Genomic DNA, 10,724 nt, shown 5'->3' with positions numbered 1-10,724 from the left:
TCCTAGTCGGTGACAGCCCCTCAGTCTTTGTCTTTTATGACCTTGAGATCTTTGAAGAGTCAGGACTTTTAGCGATTGTCTCTGGGTTTGTCTGTTGTTTTCCCTTGATTAGACTGATGTTTTGCATTTTTAGAAGCCTGCCTCTCTAATGAGCTCCTCAGTGATTCTTATCTTTTGTCTGAGGACCAAACAACCTTCCTTGGACCATTCCAGTTCCCATCTTATCCCTTCCTTCCCTACACAACTAAACCTCTCAAAGGAGTTGTCTATACATAATCCCCATTTTGTCACCTGTCATTCATTCTCAATCCATGTTAACCTGGCTTCTGCCACCACAAGGCCAAACAAACATGCTGTCACATCTAGGATATGCTTCTCATCCTTCCTTTTCTTCACCTCTCGGGGTCATTCCACACAGATGAGCCCTGCCTGAGTCCTAAACACTTTTGCTGTTTTCCTGTCATCTCATGTTGCTGGTTTTCCCCTGCTTCTCAGACCTTCTCTTATTTTTCCAGGTTTATTTATCTCCAGGTTCAGATATCTGCTTGCAAACTTGATATCTTCATGTGGATTTTTCTAAAAATAAATAAATAAATAAATAACATCTCAGGCTATGCTTCTCATATTTTAACAGGCACGTGAATCTCCTGGGGATCTTGATGAAAGCAGTTTCTGACACAGTAGGGGTCAATGGGCCTAAGAGGCTGCGTTTCTGAGACACTCCCAGGTGATGCTGATGGTCTGTAGGCCACAATGAATAACAAAGTTCTAAAAACACACCAACCCATTCTAATCTAAGCCATCATCATCTCAGGCTTCAAGTACTGTGACCTTTAACTGATCTCTCCACATTTCCTCTTGCCCCCATTAACCTGTTCTTCACACTGCAGCAGGAGGTGATACTGTTGTGATTAGCTAGTTATTAATAACAAGAGGCCTGGTGCACAACATTCATGCACTGGGGGTGGGGGGTTCCTCAGCCCGGCCTGCGCCCTTTAGCAGTCTGGGACCCCTAGGGGGATGTCCGACTGACGGGTTAGGCCCTGCAGGGAGTGGGCCTAAGCCGTCAGTCGGACATCCTTAACGCTGCTGCAGAGGTGGGAGAGTCTCCCACTCCTGCCACTGCGCTCACCAGCCATCAGCCTGGCTTGTGGCTGAGCGGCGCTCTCCCTGTTGGTCAGTGCGCGTCATAGCGACTGGTCGTTCCGCTGTTCGGTTGATTTGCATGTTACCCTTTTATTATATAGGATAGGATAGGAAAGGAGCAAAGGGGGAAGCCAGACATTATAGGCATATCATTTGGGCAGCTTAACCAGGAAGCTGCAATTTCACACTCGCCAGGGAACAGCTGTCTATTCCCTGCAAAACATTGGGGGAAGGGATCCAACAAAGGGAAGATATATGCATGCCCAGTAAAGTTGGGGTTGGGGGGGACACTTAGGGAAGGCACTTGCCTGTCAATCAAACCTGGGGACAGAGATGGTTGTCCAGAATAGGCATGCCCACTGCAATAATGTGAAAATTTGGGAAGACATAATCCCCTAAAAAAAGGAATTCATTCTCTGTTGCTCTTATTGCACTTGACTCTTGGCTTGTGGGGCTCTTTCGCTCCTGCTTTCTAGCATCCACCCGTGTGGCCCACAACCATGCCAACCCCTATATACAGTGGACCGTTGGATGCTACAGGAACAGAAGCTGAGCTAGCCTGAAGCTGTACTGGACCCGACTCCAACATGGAAAGGAAACTCTGGGCACTGGCTCTGATTGTAGCTCTATTAAAGCCCCAGCTATACTTCTTCTATGACTGGACTAAGGGAATACAACTTTGGAAACCCACAGGTGTAATTTCATGGAAATGAAGCTTTCTATTATACTTCATCTTCCCGTGGGGTCCTCCAAAAATTCTTATTCCAGTGGTACCCCAAGAACCCCATCCCCACGAGCAACTGGGGAGAGATGAGCCCCTCCTGTCCTGTAACAGAGTGACTTTTAGAACCATTATTCTGATCAAGTCAGCCTCATGCTGTTAAATGCCTTCGATGGCTTCCCATTGCATTTATGATCTTGTTTATTGTCCTTAGTGTCATAGCATCCAAGCCTTGCATGTTCTCATCCCCTCCCTCCCTTTAGTCCCATGTTGGAGCTATTTATCTTCCCTTCCTTCCCAGACATCCTGGTCTTCTCTCTGCTTTTCAGTGGGCTGCATGTCCATTACTGCCCCGCCCACTTCACCCCACTGGGGCCTGGCACAGATCCCACATCTTCTGCCCAGACAGTACTGCACAATGAGCTGCAGACTTCTTTGCACCCAAGACGAGATAAGGACCTGAGAACAGACCGTGAATCTCCCTCTCATGGAGCATGCTGCCTGGTTCAGCTGGCACATTTTTATAGCACAACCTACTGTCCGAAGGAGCAGTGCATTGAGTTACATGCTGGCCCAAGTGCCTGTCTCACTGCAAACCGTGATGAAAAGACTGACCCCACTTTGAGTGGCATTAGTCTAGGACACTCTTGTTTATGTCCACACCTTGTGCTTGTCCACACATGCATGCACACACATGCTCTCTCACACACACACGCACACATCTTATTCCTTCAGGCACATTTGACTGTAAATGAGAAAGGCAAAACCTTCAAGCTTTTAGAAGACAATATAGGAAAATATGATTATGCCTTTTAGTGTTTGGAAGGAGTTCTTAAACCTTCCATCTTAAGACACACATGAATTACAAACAGTAACCGAAAAGGTTGATAAATTTGACCATATTAAAATCAAGAACTTCTGTTCATCAAAAGACCACATAAAGGGAATCAAATTTATCAATAAAGACAAAGACAGAAAACCCAATTGCGAAATGGGCAGTAGAACTGAAAAAACACTAGAAGAGGCAACATGAGTGGCCAGCAGATAGGAAAAGGTGCTCAGCCTGATGCAATCAGGGAAATGCATATTAAAACAATAAGGTTTTATACCAGACAGTTTAGGGAAAATGTGAAAGTTTTGGAGTATTAAGTATTGATAAGGATTTGCAGCAATCAAGAATGGGAGTGTAAATTGATTAAACTACTTGGAAAGATTATTTGGTATTATTTAGTATAAGTTGCAGGTGGACATATCCTGGGACCTGGCGATTCTGTTCCCATGCATGCATGAATATCTACATTCTTCAGACATCAGTATACACTCATTCACCCGCATGCACACACATACATATACAAGGAGAAGGGGGTGCAAAAGTAGATTTACAGTTGTTTGTATGGAAAAAGACATGCAGGCTATGATGATTACAATAGCTTTATTAACTGTTTCACACACAACTGTAAACCTACTTTTTCCCAAATACACACATATACATACACAAACACATACTTATACATACATACCTACACATATGCATATACACATGCACATACATAATATACACACATGTGTACCAGGAGATGGGTAAGAAGGTTCATGTCAGAAATGTTTGTGATAACAAACAATTTGCTATTGTAAATTGACAATAGTTCAACTGTCCATCAACAGTAGATAGATATGTTTTGGTATAGTCATAGGGAGGCATTCATATTGAAGTGAAAATAATTGCAGTTACATGCAAAACACACACATGGATGATTCTAGAAAAATAGTGAAAAAAATAAGTTGCAGTAGAATACATACAGTATAATTTCATTTTGATAAAGTTTGAGAATATACAAAGTTGAAGAGTATGTTCTTTAGGGATACATACATGTGGTAAAACTATGAAGAAAAGCAAGGCTATGAGGATACATAATTCCAAATAGTGGTTCCCTTAGTGGGAAGGAAGGGGAGGAGATCGGGAGGGGTAGAGAGGGACGTCGTGTACAGGGAATGCCAGAGGTAAGGGTAATATTCCTTTTTTCTTAAACTGGAAGATGGGAATTCAGGTGTTCTTTATATTATTATCTACATACCCAGCAAGTAAAAAACAAATTTTTTAAAAAATTTCCTCCATACCATTTTTACCTCCCTCCATCCCCCTTTCCTCTGGTAATCACCATGCTGTTGTCTGTGTCTATGAGTTTGGGTGTGTGTATGTGTGTGTGTGTGTGTGTGTGTGTTTGCTTAATTCCTTTACCTTTTTTTACCCAGCTCTGCAACCCTTTCCCCTCTTACAGCTGTCAGTCTGTTCTCTATACATAGTTTTTCTTATCTATTTGATATTTGATAATAAAACCAGTACCAGTTAGAAGGAGGAGTAACCTGGTAGAAGGTATTAGTTACCGTACAGTTGGGTGGGAGAAAGAAAGGGAAGAAAGGCACCATTTGCTAAACCAGGAAGAACAATGAAAAAATGGGGAAGGGTGGTTTTAAGAATGGCACTGACATCCTCTCCTAGGACCACCTGAGAACTAAGAGAAGAAGGAAAGTGCTAACGAGTTGCCAAAATGGCTAAGAAGGCTGAGTAATATGACCCGTGTCTGTGCGTTTTTTTAACTCCTAGAAACACCAAGGGATCTTGTTTTGTGGGAGGCTCACTGTCCACAGAGTGGAGAGGGCTCATCACGTTTTGAAAACTCCACAGTTTAGCAAAGAAGCGAAAATAATGGTTCTGTTTGAAGTAAAGCCCTGTAGAGATTTTTGATGCTGCTGTCCCTTGGGTTTAGGAGGCCAGCGCCCTGAGGGGTTTTGTTTTCCTAGTGCCATGCCTGCAGCTGCCAGCTGTCCCCAGGTGGGGGTGGGGGTGGGGGTGGGGGTGGGCTCACAGCTCCAAATGCAGGCCTTCCTGTAGGTTTCAGCGACAGAACTGAGCTGTGCTCTCGGCTATGTTATAATATAACAAGCTTTGCAACGTAATTTCTTCATTAGCAATTTTAATGAAATGGACTAATTTGACTAATTGGTGTGGTGTAAAGAGTGTTCAAGCCCTGAGAACTTAGGAACCTGCCTTTCCAGGCTGCTCTGCCCCTGGTGCTATTTTAAGCAAGTCAGCTTAAACTCTTTGAGCCTTGTTGGCAGTGGGCGGGGCTTGGCCACGGTCTTAAAGGATTCATTCAGCTTGAGAAGTCCATGACTCCCTGATTAACTATTATATGTAGGGAAAATTTTCAAATAGAAAAATACGACAAAAAAGTTAAGTCAAATACCAAATTATCTTGCATGTGTAAGATGAACAAGTTCCTAGAGACAGGCATCTCTCTGTCTTTTAAAAAGTGTTTTTTAAAAACTTTATTATATATAATAAGCTTTATAATATATATAATATAATATATATAACATAAAGTATTAAGTATAATATATATATATAACATAATGGAGTATTATATATATTACAAAGCTTATTATATATAATAAAGCTTCTAAAAACATTTAAAAAGATATTTAATAAAGCTTTTAAAATGCTTTATATATTTTTAAAATGTTTAAATTAAACTTATCTTTATTTTTTAAATCCTCACCTGAGGATATGGTTTTAGAGAGAGAGAAACATCAATGGGAGAGAAACATCTAGTGGTTGCCTCCTGTACACACCCGGACGTGGAATCGAACTCACAACCTTTTGGTGTATGGGAGGATGCTCTAATGAACTAAGCTACCCCACCAGGGCAAATTAAATCTATTTTTTAATTACAGGTGCCATTCAATATATATATTTAAAAATATGTTTAAGAGCAGTTTTAGGTTCATAGCAAAATTGAGGGCGAGGTGCAGGGATTTCCCATGGACCCCCTGCCCCCGCACATGTTCAGCCTCCTCCATTGTTGACATCACCCATCAGAGTGATATGTTTGCTACAGTCCATGATTTTACATGGACACAGCACTGTCACCAAAGTCCGTCGTCGGTGTTGTGCATTCTGTGCGTTTGCCTTGTGAATTTTTAATCAGTTGCTCAGCATGGCAGGAGGGCACTTTCTGCCCTGTTACCCTGAAACAGCATGGCAGGACCCTAGCCCAGGATGAGGGATCAGGGAGGCACCCAGTAAGCATGTGTTGTGTGGTCTGTGTGGGAGAAGGCGCCTCAGCACTTGCTATTCAGAGTTTGGTTGCAGACCCGCCCACACCTGGGAGCAACACGAAAGCTCAGCGACCACCCCAGCCCCTCTGGCCAGCCCCTGCATTTAAATAAGGGCCCCCATGTCATTTGTGTGCACCCAGAAGTCTGAGGGGCACTGGTATCGCCCAACATTGTTCCTTTCTCTCTGAGAGAACACAGAGAGAACCTTTTGTGAACTAACGCTTTAGAGCTTGAAAATTGATCTCCGGGGCTTGAAATTAGAGTCCCTGAAGCCTTTTCTGCTGGGAGAGGGACTCACCTGGGTTTTCTAAGCTCTTCCTGAATTAATTCCAGAAGTAATTCCCCTGGCATTTCAGCTGCTGTCTCTTCAGTGCTGGTGTCTCTCTCCTGGAGCTTGGCCAAAAAAAAGGGGGGGGGGGCTTGTGGAGCGGGGATTCACTTGGCACACCTCGAATTTCCTAATTGGAAGTTTCAGAATTTTTCATTCTTTTAACCACTTTGTCTTCCCTGTTCCCTGTCCTTCAAAGACAGTTATTGAATTCTAATTTACATCAGATACTTGGGCTCATAAATTAGCCACTAAATGGTGCTTTTTCTTGTTATTTTATCTCTTGCAGTCTTCTGGTGCACTTAGAAATATGTTTCTGATTCATTTAAAAGGAAATCTCGCTCCCTGTTCCGATCTTATATGTCAGAATAAATTATAATACAAATGCTTTATCCTTCGGAAAACATTGAAATCTGTCTGTTACATGGTTGGACAGAATGTTGATTTCATGACTTCTTAAATGTATAACTCCTTAACCTTCACTATAGAAGAGAGCAGCTGCTGCTTTACCTTGCGTAGTATCATGTTTGCTCTTATGCAAGCTTGGAATGTGGCAGGTAAATGGTAAAAGCACACTCACAAGAAACCCTGGAGCCAGCTTGTACAGAAGACAGCAGATGCCACATAATGTTGCCATGAGACAACTTTAAATCTCTAAGAAACGGTTTTCTTCTTTTATTGTCCATTTTTAAAAGATATTACATAGAAAGGAATATGACCCTTCAAAGTAAGCAGCTTTTTTTTCTGGTGTAAGTTTGTGACTTTCAGATACTAATGGAACCAACTAGAAACATTTTATCTATATAAGTGTATGACTAAATATCATTTACAAATTTTAGTATACACAAAAGCCATTCACAGAATTTTATCTTTACTCTTGATTTCCATCTTTGCTAGTGAGTCAAAATACCTCTGAATGTCTCTCCAGCTTCAGTGTGATTGTAATAAGCTATTTTAATTCAGTATTATGTTTTTTGTAACCTCACAAATCATATGGTATTATTTGTTCATTTATACCATCAGAATTTGTTTAGATTTAACCATACTGCCTTTATCATTTATTCTCTATTCCTTCTTCTCAGGTCTTCCTTCTAGAATTATTTTTCCTCTTTAAGTATAGCAGGTCCTCAAATAACATTGTTTTGTTCAATGTTGTTTTGTTATAATGTTGGTGAGATGCTGTAGGAATTTAACTCTTGTTTATATCCATTAGCCTATGGTAAAATTGATAACATTGTTTTGCTTAAAGTCACAGAATCTATCAATGATGTTGAGGATTACCCTTGTTTAGACAGATTTCTCTACTGAAGGTCTTCTGTTGGTATAACCACTTTTTGCTTCTCTGAAAATGTCTTTATTTTAACAAATAGAGAGTATTGCTGGTTATTCAAATCTAAGATGTCAGATTTTTTTTTTCTTAGCATTTTGAAGATTTTATTTCACTGTCACGTGGCTCCTCGTTCTGTGAAGTAGGTATCTGATGGTGCAATTGCCATTCCTTATGCTCTGACTGCATTTATTTACAATTTCTCTTTCTCTTTGGTGTCTTGTGGTATCAGCATGTGAGTAGGTCTGGGTTTTTAAAACATTCACCTTGCTTGGGATTTCTTGGTCTTCCTGAATGGGATTCATGTCTCCTATTAATTTTGGACAATTCTTACTGTTATCTCTTTGAATATTGTCTCTACCCGATTCACATCTTTTTAAAACTTTGATCAAATGTATGTTGGACTGTCTCGTTCTATCTTCCATCTCTCTCTCTTTTTTTAAAAAAATATATCTCATCTTTTATATATATGTATCTCTTTTTTTATTTCTCTGTGCTCCATTTCTTTACAGATTTGATACTATTTGTGTGTTGTGGTTTTCTCTTTTGGGTGGTTTCTTGACTTTTTCCATAGTACCTTATTTCCTTGTGTTTTATCATTTTAAATTTTGCAATCATTTGTTGGAGTTTTAGCTGCAGAATATTTTGATGCCTGGTTTGAGAGTGTGTTTTTCTAGAGATGATTTATGTTAGCTTGGATAGGTGTTGGAGACCTGGTCCATTTTAAATTATGATTCTCAGCACATACTTTTCTGGACCATACAAATAGAGTAAGTTCCAAACTTGGGGAGACTTTTTGTAAAGTATCTGCACAAAGTCAGTTGCGACAGATACTTTTTCTTGCTGTCCTTTCAGGGATGGGTTGTTTTCGTCCTAATTCATGCTTTCCCTGAGACGGTGGCACTTCCTGGGTCTCTACTTTTTAGAGATGGTCTTCCCTTGGTTCTTTACTTGTCCAGACCCAGCACATGTCCCTCATTTCCTCCATGGCCTAAGCCAGCGATTTTCAACTGGTGTGCTGCAAGAATTTTTAAAACCTGCAATCCCTGGCTAAATACCTGGTCAGGGCACTGACCTCTTTCCCCTTAGATTGCCAAATAAAAACAAAAGACAACAGCCAGCATAACAATAGCCATCCTATGTGAGTGAGTCAAAGCTATACCTATTGTTTGGTCAGATCTGCAAAAAATAGATATGTGTGCCGTAGAATTTTAGTAATTAGTGTGTGTGTGCCATGAGATGGAAAAAGTTGATGGTCTCTGGCTTAAGTGTTAGGCTGCCTGGTCTGGTGTCCCTCTAGGCCAGCGGTTCTCAACCTGTGGGTCGCGACCCCTTTGGCGGTCGAACCACCCTTTCACAGGGGTCGCCTAAGACCATCCTGCATATCAGATATTTACATGACGATTCATAACAGTAGCAACATTACAGTTATGAAGTAGCAACGAAAATAATTTTATGGTTGGGTCACAACATGAGGAACTGTATTTAAAGGGCCAGAAGGTTGAGAACCACTGCTCTAGGCTACCTGGTGACTTCAGTGTTCGATGACCTCCATAATCCAGCTCCTGCTTTGTTCCTACACTCAGCCCGTGTCCCCTATTGTCTTACAGGCTCATTCAGTCCCATAAGAGGATGTTTTTAGAGATTTATTAACCATAATTAAGTGTTAAGAAGTAGGAAGGCTTTGATCTCTCTAGCCTGCCATATTGCCAGGAATAGAATAGAAATAATTTAGTCTTGAAAAATAGAGAGCAAATTCAAGATTATCCCTATACCAGTTCACATCCTTGTGTTCGGACAGATTGTCGGGATGAGTGAGAGGAGGATGTTGCCATGAGTCCTGATAGCTGCTTAGTCCCCAGCCTGTGCTGCAGTGGACGCTACGCTTTGCCCTGGGCCTTGCTCAGGGGCCTCGGCCACCACATGTCCCGCTTCTCTGAATCAGAGGTGGAGACACATAAACTGCTGACATGATAATGAGAGCTGTCACGAGGGCAGGGAGTACCAGAGTTTGAGAGGATAAGATGCTTTTGGTACATATCAGAACTTGGTCCTAAGAGACCACTCGTTCATTCATGTAACAGATGCTTATTGGCCCTTGCATTATGTAAGGGAAACAGATCCACTGTCCCTGTCCTCATGAAGCTCACTGTGCAAGGAGCAGACCGTTCATTTCACTGGGGCACGATGAGGGCTATGAGAGTAGAAGGTAGGGAGAGGTACTAACCCAACTTGAGGAGGGAGGGTGGTATCTACGCTGCCTCTGCAGGACTAGGAGGCATCGCCCGAGGGTAGAGCCAGGGAAGGGCATTCCAGGCAGAGGGACAAGAACGTACCTAGTACTGAGCCAGAGAGAATTTGGTTCAGGCAATTGCAGGCAGCTCATTTGGCCAGAGCATAGTCGGGAAGGCGTGAACCTGGAGCAGGGAGCCGGAAGAGCTGAGCCTGGAGGTCGCCCGAGGCCTAAATGATGAAGGCCCTCTAACCAGGAAGCTGTTGAACTCTCTTACCTGGGGAGTGAGGGATACTGTCAGAGTTGCCATGTTCATTTCTCTCGAGAGCCAGCCCTCCAGAAGAGAAAGAGCATGGGCTTGGCGTGAAGGCGGGAATCTTCCAGTCCGATTCCAGCGCTGCTCTCTCCGGGTGGGCATGGCGTGTACTTGATTTAGGTACCTCCTCTGAACCTTTCTTTCAAGAGAATGGACTAGACCAGTGGTCGGCAAACTGCGGCTTGTGAGCCACATGCGGCTCTTTGGCCCCTTGAGTGTGGCTCTTCCACAAAATACCATGTGCGGGCGCGCACGTACAGTGCAATTGAAACTTCGTGGCCCATGCGCAGAAGTCGGTATTTTGTGGAAGAGCCACACTCAAGGGACCAAAGAGCCGCATGTGGCTCTCTAGCCGCAGTTTGCCGACCACTGGACTAGACAATTTCCCAAGGCCTCCTCCACCCCAGCATTCTGTGGTGACATTAGAAAGTAAGAGGAAAAATGCCATTGTGTGCACACACACGAGCTTAAGCAAAGCCGGAGCTCAAATGTGTGAGTATTTGCAGATGTTACCCTGACAGTAATGCTGGCGGT

General features: G+C 42.5%; 1 protein-coding gene across 1 annotated transcript in view; it reads left to right on the top strand.

The window, feature by feature from the left end:
- Positions 1–9,828: 9,828 nt before the first annotated feature.
- The window catches only part of KIAA1549, a gene marked incomplete at its 5' end in the record, with an annotated part of 72,427 nt that continues 71,531 nt past the window's right edge, over positions 9,829–10,724 (top strand). Inside the window, one exon of the mRNA XM_081102655.1 lies at positions 9,829–9,850. Within this exon, the coding sequence (XP_080958781.1) occupies positions 9,829–9,850 (22 nt within the window). The remainder of the gene's footprint in view (positions 9,851–10,724) is intronic.

The sequence above is a fragment of the Myotis nattereri genome (assembly GCF_964212035.1).
Source record: "Myotis nattereri genome assembly, chromosome: 11".
NCBI lineage: Eukaryota > Metazoa > Chordata > Mammalia > Chiroptera > Vespertilionidae > Myotis > Myotis nattereri.
Note: the sequence above shows the minus strand (reverse complement) of the source record. Positions and strands in the feature narration are given on the sequence as shown.